The sequence below is a fragment of the Equus przewalskii genome, chromosome 5, assembly GCF_037783145.1.
Source record: "Equus przewalskii isolate Varuska chromosome 5, EquPr2, whole genome shotgun sequence".
Taxonomy (NCBI): Eukaryota; Metazoa; Chordata; class Mammalia; order Perissodactyla; family Equidae; genus Equus; species Equus przewalskii.
Genome location: NC_091835.1, coordinates 64,103,066 through 64,122,366, shown reverse-complemented (window position 1 = coordinate 64,122,366; position 19,301 = coordinate 64,103,066). Strand labels below are relative to the sequence as shown.

Genomic DNA, 19,301 nt, shown 5'->3' with positions numbered 1-19,301 from the left:
AGCAATGGAGAATAATACAGAGATTTATTGAACATTTTCTATGCATACCAAACAGCAAAACTTCCTGAAAATCCTATTTAAAACATCTCTTCTCTAAAGTTCCACCTTGTAAGGAAGCTGCCACCTATTTCTAAGTTCCTTTTCTCTCACTATAAGAGCTCAAGCTCTCTGGGCCACAGCTTTAGATATCTCTGTGGGTCTGATCGTCCTTTCTGTATTCAGTGTAGTCCTTTCTCTCTTTCTCTCATTTGCATCCCCATCTATCATCCTGCTTGGCAAGACAAAGGATGCTGCTCAGGCTCCACCTGCCTGAAAAGGGGGGAAGCATAATAAATATTTATAATTTAATTTGTTTTTATCTATCATATTAAAATGAAGTAATGAAGTTTGTGAATGATTCACTTGTGTATAAATTAGAGTGGACTAAAAGTTAACACTAGATGAATTATTTGCATAGGATTGCATTTTGTATGCTTCCTTAAAAAGGCAGAAGGTTTTGGAGCTAGGGGGAATTGCCTGGAATCCCCTCCACAGCCTGTCTTATCCCTGATGGAGCCTGGGGAGAAACTGTTACTTTGACCTGGCAGAAATCGCAGATTATTGTTATGCTTTTGAGTTGTGAATATTGAGTGGAACCAAGGAAGTTTCTTTTTGGAAACCAGAAAGTTTCTTTTTTCTAAAACTTTGAACAAATATCCTGGGCCTGACTTCACTGCCCTGGATTAGGGGCCTGTTCCTGAATCAAGTACTGCGAACAGGGATAGGCGATGCTCTGATTGGTCGGGGCCCTTCTAGCAGAGAAGAAGGCCTGGGTTAAGAGTGGGGAGGGGCTCATTTTTCAGTGGTAAAGAGGAGTTTGTTTTGTTTTAACCAAGAGGGCAAACTGATGATGCTGACAGAAACAACAGGTGTCCGTTACATTGGCACACAGTGTCCTGCCTATGCAGTCTAACTTTTCTGTCCAACTCCTTCTCATATTGTCTCCTATTCACTGCTTCAGTCATGTCATGCCCTGTCACACCTCTCTGCTTTTTCACAAGCCATTCCTCTGACTGGAGTGCTTTTCCCTCTCTTCTCTACCTGGTGAACTTCTGATCAAAGGCCTTCTCTTCTATGAAATCCTCCGTCCAGATGATGTTGGCTACTTTTCCCTCTGTGATCCAGCAACACTTTGTACCTATGGGTATGGCAGCACTTTGTTCATTGTATTGGGATTATTTGTCGCTTCCTCTATTTTATGGGTATCTTGAGGGCTTCTCTATGTCTGCGCGTTCCCAGTGATGGACGCAGAGCAGGTGATTACATTTTTATTCCATATATTTGTGAGGCTAGAAACGTAGGATTAATTTTATCATGTCTGTTTCATCAAGTTTGTGGTTCTCACTGATATTTCTGCTGCACTGCTCCCGAGGGAATGCTTGGAAATGTGTGGGAGACTTTGGGTTGTCACAATGACCAGGGATTGGTTGCCATTGGCATTTAGTGGGCCTGGGACCCAGGGGTGCTAAATATTCTGCAGTTCTTGGGACAGTCTTGCACAAGGAAGGATTGTTCTCTCCAAATGGCAGTAGTTTCCTCACTGAGAACTACTTACCTAGTCTACCTAGTCTAAAGCATAAAAAAGAGGAGAATGATTTGGTAACAACAGAAGCTGTTTCTGGCTCCCATCACCCCTTTGCACATACTATGAATAGGAGAGCCTTTACTCAGTTAGCAGATGGCTTGAATGATAGCTTTTTCCTATCTACTAAATCCATTTCTCTGCCTGTCTATTTCCCTTGTGTCCTTTGGGTCCTGAGGTCAGAGTGCAAAACTAAAACAGACGGAAGTGCAGGGTCAAAGTTCCTCCTTTCCTGGGCAAGCCTCCCTTGGCTAGGCTTTCCCTAAGCCTGGGGAGAGGGACATGGGAATTGGTTCTACATATTTCTTTCAACAAATGTGGTAAGATAATTTGATCTTAATGTTTCAGCCACTGCACAGAAGGCTGAGAGTGACTAATTTCAATGATCTTTTAAAAAATCTATTTATAGAGAGCCTTCTGGCTAGAGACATCAATGTGGAAGGTGGCACATAGATTTAAATCCAATTTCCTCTCATGAGGTGTCAGAAAAGCTAAATGGCTGTATCGTGGTCTTTTAGGTCTTATTCTAAGAACTACATCTTTTTGTTCATTGTTGACACTGACGTGGCTTTGGTATCCAGGATATAGGAAGTGTGTAAGGAGAAAACTTGGGAGTACACCTCTTCAAAGAGAGTTCTTTTGGATTCTTTGCCTCAAAGGTGACGTTTTTGAAGAAAGATTCCTGAAATACCAGTTCAGTATGTCTTGTGGTTTTACTGTCCTATGTTACACGTAGCATAAAATCTCGTTGAAAGAATTTACTGGGAGAGTCTGAAACCTAGTATTTCTCAGTTATTACTTGATAATGTTTTTAGAAGAATGTCGCATGTAAAGGGTACTTTATAAAACCAAATTCTGGTTTATTCTTAGTGTATGTTTCTTTCTTTTTTAGATACTCCCAGAAGTATAAAAGCATCCACTGCTACAGCTGAACAGTTTTTTCAGAAGCTGAGAAATAAACATGAATTTACCGTCTTGGTGACCCTGAAACAGACCCACTTAAACTCCGGAGTCATTCTCTCCATTCACCACTTGGATCATAGGTAAGTGTGGCTGCTGGAGTTTCTTGTGTTTTCGTTTCTATCTGGTTAAATGAACACATTAAAGAGAAGTAAACAAAGCAGGAGACGCAATATACAAGACTGGTTTAAAACAGCTCGAATAATTTTGCTGCATTATGCAAAATCACAAACACAAGTAATTGAGATCTGCCTAAAAGCGGGAGCTGCTGCCTTTGATGTTGCTAAGAGCACACAGAAGTCACCCTTCCTAAAACAAATTTATTAATTACCGAATTCCTCATGAGATATCTTCCTCAGTCTTAAAGTCAAACATACTTCTTAATTTCTGAATAGTTAGCCTCAAAAATACTGTATTTTATTTTTTTAGGAAATTGCCTGGGTTTAGAGTTTAATAGTCTTATAATTTTAATCACTGACAGACAACTTTTTCAATGCACTTCGTGGATTGCAGTAGTTACAGCTGTTTTCCTGGATGTGTGTTGAATCAACATGCTGTCTCGTAGCTCCCGGCTTCTCGCACGTGTAGAAGCATGATTAGGAGAGCTAGTGGGAGTCATGGGGAGGAGGAAAAAGAAATTCATTCATGACACTTGGCATACACATAAATTGCTACACAATAACACCAAATGATTTAAATGACTTTAAAATGAGCTTAAAATGATTCTTTCCTGAAAGAATAACCACAGTTCTGACAATAAAAGTTCCTTCACGTTCATATTTTGAATACCTACACCACCGCTTACTCTCTCTAGACCTTGAGTAAGTCATACAACCTCCGCGTGCCTCATTGTTTTCATCCTGGGATAATAATAGTACCCACTTTATAGGTTGCTGTGAAGGTTAAAGAGTTTATATGTGTGAAGTGCTGGTATGTACATAAAGGCTTTAATGACCCTGTTCGGATGTGGGCAGAAACCTCTTGGTTTCTCTTATGAGGGATGAGGCAGCCTGGGACTTGGCAAATCTTTACTGTATACTAAAGGGCAAACAGAAGCAAATAGATGTGAAGAAGAAAACAGAGCAAGCTGACACTGAGACCAAGGTTCCTAGTCATTCTCTATCTGGCTTACTCTCAGGGCTTTAAGGCCTCATCTTATTCCATCTTCAGCTCCAAAGAATCGGCATAGCTTCCCAAGCCCCTCGCTTGCGTTTCTTTCCTCCCAGTTTGGCCTGTGTTTGAGAGGAGGGTGCTATCCTAACGCTCACATGGTGCTTGGCTTAGACTCCACAAGGCAGAGTGAGAAAGGGAGAGGTCGCGTCTCCAAGGGTTCACTAGGGTTTTGCCCCTTGGTATGTTTCTGGCCCCAGGGACAGACCTTGTCTTCAGGTGATTGATACCAGGTGAGCTCCTTGCTTCCGGCACTGTGCCTCTGCCCATCTCCATCGGGTTTTTAGGTGACGTGATTCATATATGATAAAGGAAGATTGTTCTTCACAGAGCAGCCTGATTTATTGCTGTTATTTCTACTTGCTAAGAAATTTTCCCCTGCATTTTGGGCACTAGATTTTTCTGGCCTGTAACTTTTTTCCCGCCACTCTGTTTGCAGAGACGTGGAACTCGCCCAAACCTCTTCCAGATGACATTCCTTACATATTTGATGACCACTGCAGCCTCCTGTCTTACCCCTCTTGTCTCTGGGCTAACCAAATCTAGGTACTCCGTCTGCTGCTCTTGAGACTTGATCAGTAGCACTTCACTAGGTCTGTTGCCCTCAGCTGTATGGATCCTAGATAGTCAATGTTTTCTTGGTCCCTGGAGTTGAATATATTAACTCAACAAATGTTTGCCCAACATGGACTTCTTGTAATCTACATCTTTCCATCTAATACTTATTAAAATCATTTGCAGATTTTTTTTAGCACCATATAGTAAGGATATGGACAACTGAAATACCTGACCTTGTTCGGGTGGATGCTTGATGAAAGGTCTCATGAAGGATGACTTGCTGTCACACGGAACAGGAACGGTAAGCAAGGATCTGTGTGACAGCAAGTCATCCTTCATCAGATCCTTTCTTACTATTCCTGTGAAGTAGATTTGTTAAAGTTACATGTAGGGCTTTATGTTGATTTATTTCAATTAAAAATTATGCTTGTTTTTTCCAATTATTATGGAACATATTTTCGTTGTAGAAAATTTGGAAAATTGGCACGTGTAAAGAAATAGGAAAACTCATACAAATCATATTGTCAAAAGGAGATCAGTGTTGAAATTATGTCCTATTTTAATCCAGTCCTTTTTTCTGTGTGTGTAGATATGTCAGATTTCTTGGATCAACCCCTTACTTTTGGATATTTAACTCATTTCCTTTTTTGTTTAATTTTATTTTCATTTATTTATTTATTTATTATTGAGGTCATAATAGTTTATGACATTGTGAAATTTCAGTTGTACGTTATTATTTGTCAGTCACCATATATATGTGCCCCTCTACCCCTTATGCCCACTCTCCAACCATCTTCCCCTCTGGTAACCACTCATCTGTTTTCTTTGTCCATGTGTTTGTGCATCTTCCATATAAGAGTGAAATCATACAGTGCTGTCTTTCTCTGTCTGGTTTATTTCACTTAACGTAATACTCTCAAGTTCCTTCCATGCTGTTGCAAATGGGACGATTATGTCTTTTATTATGGTTAAGTAGTATTCCATTGTATATATATATACCACATCTTTTTTTGTGAGGAAGATTGTCCCTGAGCTAACATCTATTGCCAATCTTCCTCTTTTTTCTTGAGGAAGATTGTCCCTGAGCTAACATATGTGCCAATCTTCTTCTATTTTGTATGTGGGCTGCTGCCTCAGCATGGCTTGGTGAGTGGTATGTATGTCCACGCCCAGGATGCAAACCAGTAAACCCCAGGTCGCCAAAATGGAGTATGTGAACTTAACCACTACCCTACTGGGTTGGCCCCATATACCACATCTTCTTTATCTGTTCATCAGTTGATGGGCACTTGAGTTGCTTCCATGTCTTGGCTATTGTTAAAAATGCTGCAGTGAACATAGGGTGCATAAGTCTCTTTGAATGGATGATTTCAAGTTCCTCAGATAAATACATAGTAGTGGAAGAGCTGGGTTGTATGGTATTTCGATTTTTAACTTTTTGAGAAATCTCCTTACTGTTTTCCATTGTGGCTGTACCAGTTTGCATTCCCACCAGCAGTGTATGAGGGTTCCCTTCTCTGCACATCCTCTCTGACATTTATTGTTTTTCGTCATGGTAATTATAGCCATTCAAACAGGTGTGGTGTGGTAGCTCATTGTAGTTTTGATTTGCATTTCCCTGATGATTAGTGATGTTGAATATCTTTTCATGTGTTTCTTAGCCATCTGTATATCTTCTTTGGAAAAATGTCTATTCATATCCTCGGCCCAGTTTTTGATGGGGTTATTTGTTTTTTTGTTGTTGATTTGTATGAGTTCTTTATATATTTTGGAGATTAACCCCTTGTAGGATATATGATTTGCAAATATTTTTTTCCAGTTGGTGGGTTGTCTTTTTGTTTTGTTCCTGGTTTCCTTTGCCCTGCAGAAGCTTTTTAGTCTGATGAAGTCCCATTGGTTTATTTTTTCTTTTGTTTACCTTGCCCGAGTAGATATGGTATTTGAAAAGATCCTTTGAAGACTGATGTCAAAGAGTGTACTACCTATATTTTCTGGTTTCACATTTTATGGTTTCACATCTTACCTTCAAGTCTTTAATCTATTTTGAATTAATTTTTTTGTATGGAGAAAGATAGTGGTCTACCTTTATTCTTTTGCATGTGGCTGTCCAGTTTTCCTAACACCATTTATTGAAGAGACTTTCCTTTGTCCATTGTATGTTCTTACTCCTTTCTTGAAGATTAGCTGTCTTTATATGTATGATTTTATTTTTGAGCTTTCAGTTCTGTTCCATTGATCTGTGTGTCTGTTTTTGTACCAGTACCATGCTGTTTTGATTACTATAGCTTTGTAGTATATTTTGAAGTCAGGGATTGTGGTGCCTCCAGCTTTGTTCTTTTTTCTCAGGATTGCTTTAGCTATTCAAGGTCTTTTGTTGCCCCATATGAATTCTAGGATTCTTTATTCTATTTCCATGAAGAATGTCATTGGGATTGCATTGAATCTGTAGGTTGCTTTAGGTAGTATGGACATTTAAGCTATGTTTATTTTTCCAATCCATGTGCATGGAATATCTTTCTATTTCTTTATGTCATCATTGATTTCTTTCAATAATGTTTTATAGTTTTCATAATATAGGTCTTTCACCTCCTTAGTTAAATTTATTCCTAAATATTTTATTCTTTTTTGTTGTGATTGTAAATGAGATTGTATTCTTGAGTTCTCTTTCTGTTATTTCATTACTAGAGTATAGAAATGCAACTGATTTTTTTTTTTTTAAAGATTTTATTTTTTCCTTTTTCTCCCCAAAGCCCCCCAGTACATAGTTGTATATTTCTCGCTGTGGGTTCTTCTAGTTGTGGTATGTGGGACGCTGCCTCAGCGTGGTCTGACGAGCAGTGCCATGTCCGCACCCAGGATTCGAACCAACGAAACACTGGGCCGCCTGCAGCGGAGCGCGCGAACTTAACCACTCGGCCACGGGGCCAGCCCCCGAAATGCAACTGATTTTTGTAAGTTGATTTTGTACCCTGCAACTTTACTGTGTTTTGACTATTTCTAATAGTTTTCTGATGGATTCTTTAGATATATAAGATCATATCTTATATAAAATCATATCACCTGCAAACAGTGAGTTTCACTTCCTCCTTGCCAATTTGGATACTTTTTATTTCTTTTCCTTGCCTAATTGCTCTGACTGAAACCTACAGAACTGCATTGAATAAGAGTGGCAAGAGTGGGCACACTTGTCTTGTTCCAGTTCTCAGAGGGATGGCTTTCAGTTTTTCCCCTCTGAAGATGATGTCGGCTGTGGGTTTGTTATATATGGCCTTTATTACGTTGAGGTACTTTTCTCTACCCATTTTATTGAGAGTTTTTATCGTAAATGGATGTTAGATCTTGTCAAATGCTTTCTCTGCGTCTATTGAGATGATCATTTGGTTTCTATTCCTCCTTTTGTTAATGTGGTGTGTCACCTTGATTGATTTACGGATGTTCAACTGTCCCTGTGTCCCTGGTATAAATCCCACTTGATCATGGTGTATGATCCGCTATGTGTATTGCTATATTCAGTTTGCCAATATTTTGTTGAGGATTTTTGCATGTATTTTCATCAGAGACACTGGCCTGTAATTTTCCTTCTTTGTGTTGTTCTTGTCTGGCTTTGGGATCAGGGTGATGTCGGCTTCATAAAATGTGTTAGGAAGTTTTCCATCTTCTTCAGTTTTTTGGAATAATTTGAGGAGGATAGGTACTAAGTCTTCTTTGAATGTTTGGTAGAATTCTCTAGAGAAGCCATCTGGTCCTGGACTTTTATTTTTTGGGAGGCTCTTGATTACTGTTTCAGTATCTTTACTTGTGATTGGTCTAATCACATTCTCTATTTCTTCTTGGTTCAGTTTTGGGAGGCTGTATGAGTCTAAGAATTTATCCATTTCTTCTAGATTGTCCAATTTGTTGGCATATAAGTTTTCATAGTATTCTCTCATAATACTTTGTATTTCTTGGTATCTCTTGTAATTTCTCCTCTTTCATTTCTAATTTTATTTATTTGAGCCTTCTCTCTTTTTTTCTTAGTGAGTCTGGCAAGAGTTTGTCAATTTTGTTTATCTTCTCAAAGAACCAGCTCTTCATTTCATTGATCCTTTCTACTGTTTTTTTTGGTTTCAATTTCATTTATTTCTGCTCTAATTTTTATTATTTCCTTCCTTCTGCTGACTTTGGGCTTAGTTTGTTCTTCTTTTTCTGGCTCTGTTAAGTGTAGTTTAAGATTACTTATTTGAGATTTTTCTTGTTTGTTAAGGTGGGCCTATACTGCTATGAATTTCCCTCTTGGGACCACTTTTCCCTCATCCCATATGAGTTGGTATGATGTATTTTCATTTTCATTTGTCTCAAGATATTCTTTGATTTCTTCAATGATCCATTTGTTGTTCAGTAGCATGTTGTTTAGTTTCCACATGTCTGTCACTTTCCAAGTTTTCTTCTTGTAGTTGATTTCTAGTGTCATAGCATTATGGTTTGAAAAGATGCTTGATATGATTTAAATCTTCTTAAATTTATTGAGGCTTATTTTGTTTCCCCACATATGGTCTATCTTTGAGAATGTTCCGTGTGCACAAGAAAAATGTCTGTTCTGCTGATTTTGGATGGAGTGTTCTATATACATCTATAAAGTCCATCTGGTCTAGTTTTTCATTTGGTTCCACTGTTTTCTCGTTGACTTTCTGTCTGGTTGATCTATCCTTTGATGAAAGCAGGATGTTAAGGTCCCGTACTATTATTGTGTTGCTGTTAATGTCTCCTTTTATGTCACTTAATAGTTGCTTTATGTACTTTGCTGCTCCTGTGTTATTATGTCCTCTTGGTGGAGTGTCTCTTTTATCATTATATACTGCCCGTTTGTCTCTCATCATTGTTTTTATCTTGAAGTTTACTTTGTCTGATATAAGTGTGGCAACACCTGCTTTCTTTTGTTTGCCATTAGTTTGGAGTATTTTCTTCCATCCCTTCACTCTAAGTCTGTGTTGGTCTTTACAGGTGAGATGTGTTTCCTGGAGGCAGCATATTGTTGGGTCTTGCTTTTTAATCCATCCAGCCACTCTGTGTCTTTTGACTGGGGAATTCAATACATTTACATTCAGAGTGATTATTGGTATATGAGGGCTTAATGCTGCTTTTTTTCTTTTTTTTGAGGAAGATTAGCCCTGAGCCAACATCTGCCAGCAATCCTCCTCTTTTTGCTGAGGAAGACTGGCCCTGAGCTAACATCTGTGCCCATCTTCCTCTACTTTATATATGGGACGCCTGCCACAGCATGGCTTGACAAGTGGTGCATATGTCCTCACCCGGGATCTGAACTGTTGAACCCCAGGCTGCTGAAGCAGAACATGTGAACTTAAGTGCTGCGCCACTGGGCCGGTCCCTAATGCTGCCACTTATACTTGTTTCCCAGTTTTTTTGCATTTCCCTTGTTTCTCGTCCCCTGTATTTCAGACTGTCAATTCAGTTTGGTAGCTCTTTATGATGGTTTTCTCAGTTTCCTCTTTATTTATCATTTGTGTCTGTGTTCTAATTTTTTGTTTAGTTGTCACCATGAGGTTTGTATAAAAGATCTTGTAGATGAGATAATCCATTCTCTGATAGCCTCATATTACCTTAGTCTAAGTAGGATTCATCCCTGTCTTCTTCCCCTTTTAAGCTGTTGTTGTCACAACTTATTCTGTCTTGTGCATTTGTGGTTAAAATGAAGTGATTATATTTATTTTTGATGCTTTCCTTCCCTTTATCTTTAAATTTATAATTAAGTGTTTGCCAATCTGTTCTGAAAGAGAGTTGCAATTTTCTGATTTGTCTGCCTATTTATCTCCTTGCTTAAGGCTTTATAATCACTTTCTTTTTTCTTTTTAGGTATGAGGACCTTCTTGGTCAATTCCTGTAGGGGGGTGTCCTGTGGTGATGAACTCCCTCAGCATTTGTTTATCTGGGAAGTTTTTCTTTCTCCATCATATCTGAAGGATATTTTTATTGGATATAGTATCTTTGGCTAAAAGTTTTTGTCTTTCAGAATTTAGAATGTATCATTCCACTGTCTCCTAGCCTGTAAGGTTTATGCTGAGAAATTCACTGAAAGCCTGATAGGGATTTCTTTGTAGGTCATGTTCTTCTGCCTTGCTGCCCTTAATATTTTATTTTTGTCATTGGTTTTTGCCTGCTTTACTAATATATGCCTTGGAGAAGGTCTTTCTGCATTGATGTAATTAGGAGTTCTGTTGGCTTCATTTACATGTAATTCTAACTTCTTCTCCAGGTTTGGGAAGTTCTCAGCTGTTACTTCTTTGAACAAGTTCTCTGTTCCTTTCTCCCTCGCTTCTCCCTCTGGAATACCTATAATCCTTATGTTGCATTTCTTAATTGAGTTGGATAGTTTTCAGAGAATTTCTGCATTTCTTGTTAGTCTTAGTTCTCTCCTCCTCCATCTGACGCATTTCTGTGTTCCTGTCCTCTAGATTGCCAATTCTATCCTCCATAATATTAGCTCTGTTATTTAAGGACTCTAGATTTTTCTTTCTCTCATCCATTTCATCTCCAACATTTTGAATTGGTTTTTCTTTATAGTTTCAATCTCTTTTGTGAAAAATTCTCTCTGTTCGTTAATTTTGTTCCTGATTTCATGTAAATGTCTTTCTGAATTCTCTTGTAACTTGTTCAGTTTTTTTATGATGGCTGTTTTGAATTTTCTGTCATATAGATTGTAGGTTGCTGTGCCTTCAGGATTGATTTGTGGCTGTTTGTCTTTTTCCTTTTGGTCTGGATTATTAGTATATTTCTTCATACCATTTGTTGGAGTGCATTTTGCCATTGCATAGTGATAGTATCTGATCACAGGTTTCACCTGCTGCCACTGGGGGGCAGATGGGGGGGCAAGAGCTGTGTAATCTGAGTCTGCTGCGATCCCTGTCAGCTGTGCCTATCCAAGCCTGGGCCACTCCTTGGGATCGCAGCAGACCTGTGGGATCTCCCACCGAATGGGAAAGCAATCATGTGGTGGCTCAGGGCTGTTGCTGCCTGCTCCCACAGTCCCCTTGAGATGTGTTCCTCGCTTCAGGGCCACAGTGGTACTATGGGCAGTTCCAGCAGCCGGGAGCTGGTTTGCCCAGACTTGCAGCTCCGCCACCATATGCTCTACGTCACAACAGCATTTATGCTTGGTGGGTGATGCCTCCCCACTTGGCCTGTGCTTGAGACTTTCCCTGTGGCCTGCGTGGTCCTGTGGAACCTCCCACTTGCCAGGGAAGTGATCATGTAGGGGCTAAGGCCTGCCATTGCCTTGTTTCCACAGTTGTGCCGAGGTGCGCTTCCACCCTCGGGGCCACTGTGGTGCCATGAATACCTCAGCTGGAGAGCAGTCACATGGAGGTACTGGGATGCCTGGGAGACAGAGAGTGCTCACCTATCTCCACCACCTCCCCGGGGGTAGTCCATCCACCTTCAGATGTATAGCTGCGTGGATCTCTCAGGTGTCCTGATGTGCTGTGTGCGTGTCCTTCATGGATGAATGAATGTTCATTTAGTTGTAGTTTGAAGAGGAAGAGACAAAGAGAACAGCTCACACTGCCATGTTGCTGACATCACTCTCATTTCCTTTCTTAACTTTAATAATTAACACCATGATGAATATATTTAGACATAAATCTTTGTGCTCAGCTCTCATGTTTTCCAGTTAAACTTGTTAAACTTAATCTTAATTCTATAATTTCTTGTTTTACTTATTCTTCCTCTGTATCATCTGTAAATTTGATAACATTTACTTAAACAAATACCATATTTGAGATACAGTATATCATTCCATTATATAAAAAAATCATTCAGATCTGTAAGGCACTTTTCATTTGCTTCATAACCTAACAGTTCTTAAAGGCTTAGCATGTGCTAGGCACTGTGCTCAGTGCCTTACATGCATTAGTACATTTTGTCATCAGTATTCTATAGTGGTTAAGAGTATTAACCACTCATCTGTAAATCCATATAAAGTGCTTATGAATACTTGAGAAAAAATTCTGTGAAAGTCCCATAATAATACAAGATCAGTATTCTCATTCCCATATTACAGATAATAACAACAAGCCTTAGAGAGGTTAAGTTGCTGTTAAAGATCCCCAAGAGTAAGTGGGAATAGGTTTAAACTCAGGTAGTATGATTATGGAACCATCCTGCTGGACCTCTGGGCTATGGCATCTCTCAGTGTCTATGAGAGATTGTGAGACTAGGTTCTCTTCTGCCCATTTTTTCACAACATCACTTAGTTAGTGACAGAGTCAGGATCCAAACCCACTTCTGATTCTTGAGTCCAGTGTTTTCCCCAGTCCACTGTGATATCTCCTAACCTCCTATTACCCTGACAGACCTTGTGTTAGAGTTTGTATTGTTCTTTTTCCTGTTATTGTTGCTGAAGTTATCTTTCCTTCCTTAGTCTTATTCTCACCCATCTCTGTAGTTTCATCATTTCCTGAAAACTTATTTATTTATTCTCTGCTTTTTTCCACAAAAAATTTAAGGTGGTTTATGGAGATATCTATGGGACAAGACAAAAATAAAACGAAATATGCAAATCAGGGCAAAGAAAAAATAGAAATCCAGTTGGATGATTGAGAGAATGCAACTATTCTTGGTTCTGAGACCAGGGACTTGTTTCTCCTATGGCCTTTTATGGAATTTGTAGTGAGTGTCTTTAGAGAAACAAGTTTAGAGGGCTTCGTGTTGCTGGTGGCATGCTGTCACAAGACATTTTTGAAAAAGAAGATCTACAGTGATGCCAGTAACATGCTTCTGGACAATGTGCTAATATGTCTGAAGGTATCTGAAGTAGTACTACCTTGGAGGCCCTTGGTAGTGTGCTTGAAAGTTCTGTTTCAACAACCAAGTTTTTCTACTCAAAATGCCAGTAGCACCTCCTCTATGAAACCTTGATAAAAGACCACGTCCTTCAGGCAATAGTCCATATAAATTGCTTTTCTCAGTGTAGCTCTTGAGAATAATATTGAATGCAAGTTTGACTTCTCTGATAAATGCCCCAATTGCAGCTATTTTTTGTCGACAGTTCAGTGAGTGTTGTGTTAAGCATCAATAGCAATTGAGTTGGAGGAAATACTGACATTTTATTATAAAAATTGAGAAGCCTAACAAGGACATGCCTGAATGGAAGGCACTCCCCTCTGCCTGTGGGTGGCTGAAGTAGGCAGTTCCCTAGGGCAGGCCAAGCTTTTCCTCAGGAAGTCATGTGGGTTCTACTCTCATGTATTGATGGATGGATCCTATAGAATGTGAAAACTTTAATTATGCTACAAATTTCAAATATTGCACTTAATATTTATAGTAAATTTTACAAATGCACAAAATCACAAAGAAGGAAGTCAAAATCACTCTCCTGGGGATAGTTTTTACTAACGTTTTCAGTTATAAATGTCTACTTAAAGCGTATAGATATAATATTTTAAAAAATTAGGTCATTCTGTCCATAATATTTTATAACTTACTTTTTAAAATCCGGCAAAATATTTGGAGGATTTTCCCATGCCAATAAATATTCATTTATAATTTATTTTTCTTAATGACCAAGGAGCATTCCATCAGTGGATACAAATTAGAACAGGTGTAATCAAATTCTCACATTTACCATTAAAAAATCCAGGAAAAGTCTCCAAAAAATGTCTTATTTTGATCTGTGTTACTGCCTGAGGTATCACTCAGATGAACTAGTTTGCAAAATATGTGCGTGTATAGGTGAATGAATTTCGTGTTCCACAGGATGGTTAGCTATAAAACCAGTTAAATGTTGAAAATGCCTGTCAAAATGAATAGTTGACTGACACCCTTTAACTGGCAGTGATTAGCTGTAGGTCTCGCTCTCCATAAGGTCCTTGCCGGTTCATGGAAGAGCGCTTCTGCACAGCGGATAGAGTGTGGATGGGCTGAGGGCGTGGTACTTCATATGAGCACATGTTCTTGCCTACCAGGTAGGAAGCACAAGAACAAGACTTGAGTTATTCCTCCATGAATTAGGCTCTGTGAGTTGGACCACAGAGTGCCTGCTACGAAACAAACACTAAACGCACATTAATATTTTTACTAGAGATGGCGTGAAACTAGAAGATGACTTCTCTCTTCCTTATGTCAGTCTGTGACTCCAATCTTACCTCTGCTCCAGCTGATTGCAGTGAGCGCCTGGTTGTCGTGCAGCCTGCTCTGAAGCCGAATTAAGTAGGGAGAAGTCAGTAAGAAATAGAGACTGTGGCAAAAGTCAGCTCCAGTACTGGAGAGATGGGGAAAAGTGGTATCATTCAGTCAGAGTATAAATGCCAGGTACAGTGGCCAGTCGGCTCATCATCTCTGTGTCATCCCCTTCCTTTTCTTGCTCCTTGTCCAAATCCTTCTCTTCCTTCAGAACTCTGCTCTAACCTCCATGAAGCTTTTACTGACCTTTCCAGTTTACGTTAATTTCTCCCTCCATTAGGTTCCAATGCAGTTTTTAAATTTGTGCCACTCCTTTGGCATTCTAACATATAACATCTTATGTTGTTATTTAAATGTTTCACATGTACACATATGTGTTAATTGTATGAGACATTAAAAATATCATTTACTGCTTTTGATCACAGTTGTAACAAATATTTATTGAGGATTTTTAAAATTTAAATTATTATTTTTTGAATTGGTAATACCTCCCGTGGTTCAAAATTTAAAAGGCACAACAGGGTATAGAGAAAAAGTCTATCTCCATCCCTGTCTCTGGCCACCTAGTTTCTGTTCCTGGGGTCAACCACTATTGTCATTAAGACATTTTGAAACTATGAAAAGTGTAAAGTGGTGTGCTGAGCAGGCCTACACTGGCTTACAAGAGTTGAAACTTTGTGAGCCAATTGATGTGAACGTGGTAGCTTGAAGTAAGCTATGGTGTGAGTATTTACACCATGGAGATCAGCAAATGCTACAAAGCAGCCTGTTTTTAAAAAATTTTTTTTGATGTATTTTTTATTGATAAATATTTTTTTCAATGAGTCTTTATTTTTTAGGTGTTTCTCTTCTTCTACCTTTCCTATACAAATGGATAAATGAACCAATATCTTAGAATTACTCTCGAGAAGGGAGCCAATTAAACATTTACCAGCACCACTGCCTGTAGTCCTGGCATCTAGAGATAACCACCATAACGTTCTGGGATGCAGCTTTTTAATCTTTTTCCCAGGTGTACTTGTGTTTCTGTGTAAAATTTTACGTAGCTGACAACAATTTTTGATTAGATTTTGGTTTTTTGCCGTAAAGGATTGTGCATTAAACCTGTAAACTCCATTTTATCTACCATGCTGTCATACACGGTTAGATGCTAAATAAATATTTGATGGGTGAAGAAATGAGTGAAAGATCAAAAGGGGATCATCATGAGTATACCAGGAATCATAAATGACATCAAAAAGTTTTCATCAGGCTAGGGCAAAGGATCTGGAGAATGTTCCAGTTGCTATATTGATGCAGGGTGTCTAATCTATCCTGAGATGACATGAGTTGTGGCATGAGAATTTCACTAAATGCCAGCCACCGCCTGGAAACAGCTAAAGTCAAGTTCTTAGAGAATAACAACACCTGTAATGAGCTATATAGCAACATCTCAGCCACTGGGCTAAAGCTGGAAACCTAATCACACAACTTTGTTGGTTTGGATGTCTGAGACTAATGGGCACGCCCCGGATTCTGGGGTATCCGAAGTGAGCTAAGAGCAAGACCAAGTAGGAAAGGCAGATACCACACCATCTCAGATTTGGAAGAAGGCTTAAGTCAAACCTTGGCATTGAAACATAGCTTCAAACAAAGTGACGTAATTCTGAACCTCCTGGGAACCTCATCAGCAGTGTCCCAGTATGCTGTGAGCAAAATCTCATTGGCCTCCCAAGCTGAGATGCTGGGTTCAAACGGCGTTTTTCAAGTAGAAGTTAATATTAAAAATGAGACTGCAAACTTCATGTGAGCACGATGTAAAAAAGCTGTTAAGCTCTTCAGCCATTTCTGTGTCTATTTAGCCAACATCAGTGTTACCTAAAAACAAAGGACAAAAATATATGACACTTTATGTCTGAAAGAATTAAAACATTCAGGCAGATCAAAGGTGTTCTCTCATCATTATAGTTTTCTGGCTATTATATTTTTTAGGGAAAAAATAAAGAATAGAGAAATAATTCTAAGATATTGGTTCACTTACCCATTTATACAGGAAATATAGAAGAGAAATATGAAAACAGTAAAGCCTCATTGAAGAGCAAAGTATAGTTCCCTAAATTTCCCTAAATTCCAAAAGGACTCTGTTTTCTTCTCCTGTTTTACGAAACTACAGTTTCTTCAAGATAAATAAAATCTTTTTGTTATACCTTACTGTAGATGTGGCATAGTTGCCTAGATTATATTCTGTAGTATATAATACTTCTCCTTTATTGAAGATATTCTTGGGCTTTAGATATATAAATTGGTTCTCATGGGGTTATTATTAGGAATTTTGCTGCTATCCAAACATTGTATATGCTTCTAAATTTGAATGCTTTACATATAGCTTACATGAAAATAATTTGTGGCAATAGCTTTGCAAATAAATATAAGATTGTCTTGAGTTTGCCATCATCTTCTACATTAATAAACCTGAGGTAAAATAAATGAAATTTTTTTCTACTCTCAGTATTAATTAATATACATCCTGGATGAGTAAGAAGGTGTTTATGTATGAAGCTGATAAAATGTATCTTCGTACTTGTGAGTGCTTGTCATGTATTCAGCCATTTCTTTTTCCTGACATTAGTAAGTAAAAATTAAACTTGCTGGCAATATTTGCTTGGCTTAATGGTTCTGAACTAAAAGATGACTGCTTATTATGGATAAAATTAACAGCTTGACATAACAGCTACTACACTCTTTGCTTTTTGGTTGCACTTAATAAATAACAAAGATAATAGGACTTATAAATTAAAATTTCAAACCTCAAGTTCTACATAATTAAAAAACCTTTACTTATCTTCTCTTAAGTATGTTTCTATATCATTATTTATCTCTAAAAAAATTGCATCTTTAATGCGTATTTTATACCTCCCTTATTATTAAGAAAGATGCAATATATATTCTGATGTGGTTAAGTGTACATATGTCAGTACCAAGCAGATTCATCAAAGAAACTGAATTAAAGTTAAGACTCAGCAAGCAGATGGGGTTTCTCATGTTTCTTAAATGTGCCAAATTTGTATATAGGTGAAGTGATGGAAGGAAATACACATTTTAATACAGAGAGGTTATTTCATGGAGCACGAATCTCCTTTTCATGCTGAAGAAGCGAGGCGTTCTTTTCCTACTTGTCAGCGTTCCACTGTTTCTTCAGGGCTGAGGAATGAATCAACTGGCTCCTGCTGCAGCAACTATGGACTAACCAACCTGTGTCTACTCCTGGTCCACATTTTGAGTATTTCCCTCCTTAGGCAGAGATGCAGAGGAGCAGGGGTATTTCTGGGCTTCCATCCTCTTTTGACCATGTTCCATTATCAGGCCTCAGATATGGTAGGCCATTGCAAGACCTTCCTGCCGCATCCATCTGGTGGCTCCTTCGCATCTACTTTCTTCACTCCAGACGACAGAATACCAGTATCTTAGCTGTTGTATAGGCAACAGTTAGTGAGGATCAAGCCTCCTGTGTTTTCGGAAACCAGACTGGTGTTCCTGCTTGAATATTTTCGTGCTTCCCATTTCTGTGTTGCCATGTTATTTCTTTTTATGTGATCGTAAAGGTTAATTGTTCATTAGAGATAATTGGCTCATGTAGCTACTAATGATCAGTTTGCTACTTTTTATCCTGGCATTAAAAAATATTTCTAATGATTAAAAATTTTCCTAAATACTGTTTCTTCACTTGGGAATGGAAAGTTTGAGAATGTTATTTTAGGTTTTTTTCTGTCTCTTTGATAAGCACTTGTGACTTGATTTTACAATTTTTGAAGATGTTGACATGTCTAAATTTTAGGACACAGTAGCTTTCCCTGACTGCCTTTAAGTTATAAGCTTATCATCACTAAATGATTTACTATCTAATTCCACGTTTCATATAGAAGCTGTACATAAACGAAGATTTTTTTCAGTCATTAGCCCAGAATACTTTTTTTTTTAAAGAAAGACCAAATCTATCAAATGTATCAATTCCTTTGTGGTGTAAGTGCTTTAGGCAGGGACATTTTGTTGCTTTTTTTCTCATACACGATGCCTTGCAATTAAATGTAACAATGTGGAGGGTGTACTTTCCTGAGAACTTCATTTTTTTATTTAAGAAGGTTTTGTATTCTGAACGTTGCGGGGGGAAAAAAGCAATTTTCTAAGCATAAATACAGGTTCTTGTTAGCAGCTGCTGTGATGTGCTTGCTAAAGGCAGAGCCTAAACTCTTAAACTCTGAGGTTTCTATTTTACCAAAATGTTTAAGAGAAGGTCGTGTTTTGGCAAAGAAACAAATTAATGTTTTTATTATTTGTAAATATGGTGACTCTAGATTTTATTTGAAAATCCTTTTCAAAGGAGAAGTTTTTTTAAATGCATTTGTTCATTTGTTCTGAAACATTTAAGGTCCCCCAGTCATGCGCTAAGCCTTGGGCGTTCAGAATTGAAACACGCGGTGCCTGCTGCAGCAAGAACTGTATCTGTCCATAGAATATACTATGGTTCTGGCTTTTCCCTGAGCTCCTATTGTCATAGCACTGGTTGGGTACATACTATATGCCCAGTCTTGGGTGTGGGTAGCCTGCTTGGTGCTTTGGATAGAACAAGGACTGGTACCCAAAAGGGGTTTAGTTGAGTCAATTCAAACTTTACCAGTTCCTCATACGGTAACCCTGAGAAGGTCCTTTTCCCTCTTTGAACCTCAATTTCTCAGAAAAGACCATTAGTACCCAATTTTGCAGGTTGTTTCGAGGTTGGTGCCAGATTGTCAGGCTAAGTGTCCTGTCTTCCTCTCCCCACTTGCTGTGTTTTTTGAAACAG

The 19,301-nt window shown here is 38.5% G+C and overlaps 1 protein-coding gene across 6 annotated transcripts in view; it reads left to right on the top strand.

Annotated features, from left to right (window-relative positions):
- NELL2 (neural EGFL like 2) overlaps positions 1 to 19,301 on the top strand; it is a 362,958-nt gene that overhangs the window by 96,456 nt on the left and 247,201 nt on the right. For all 6 annotated transcript variants that reach the window (XM_070621103.1, XM_008519672.2, XM_070621102.1 and 3 more), the window contains one exon: positions 2,514 to 2,664. In XM_070621103.1, the coding sequence (XP_070477204.1) occupies positions 2,514 to 2,664 (151 nt within the window). The remainder of the gene's footprint in view (positions 1 to 2,513; positions 2,665 to 19,301) is intronic.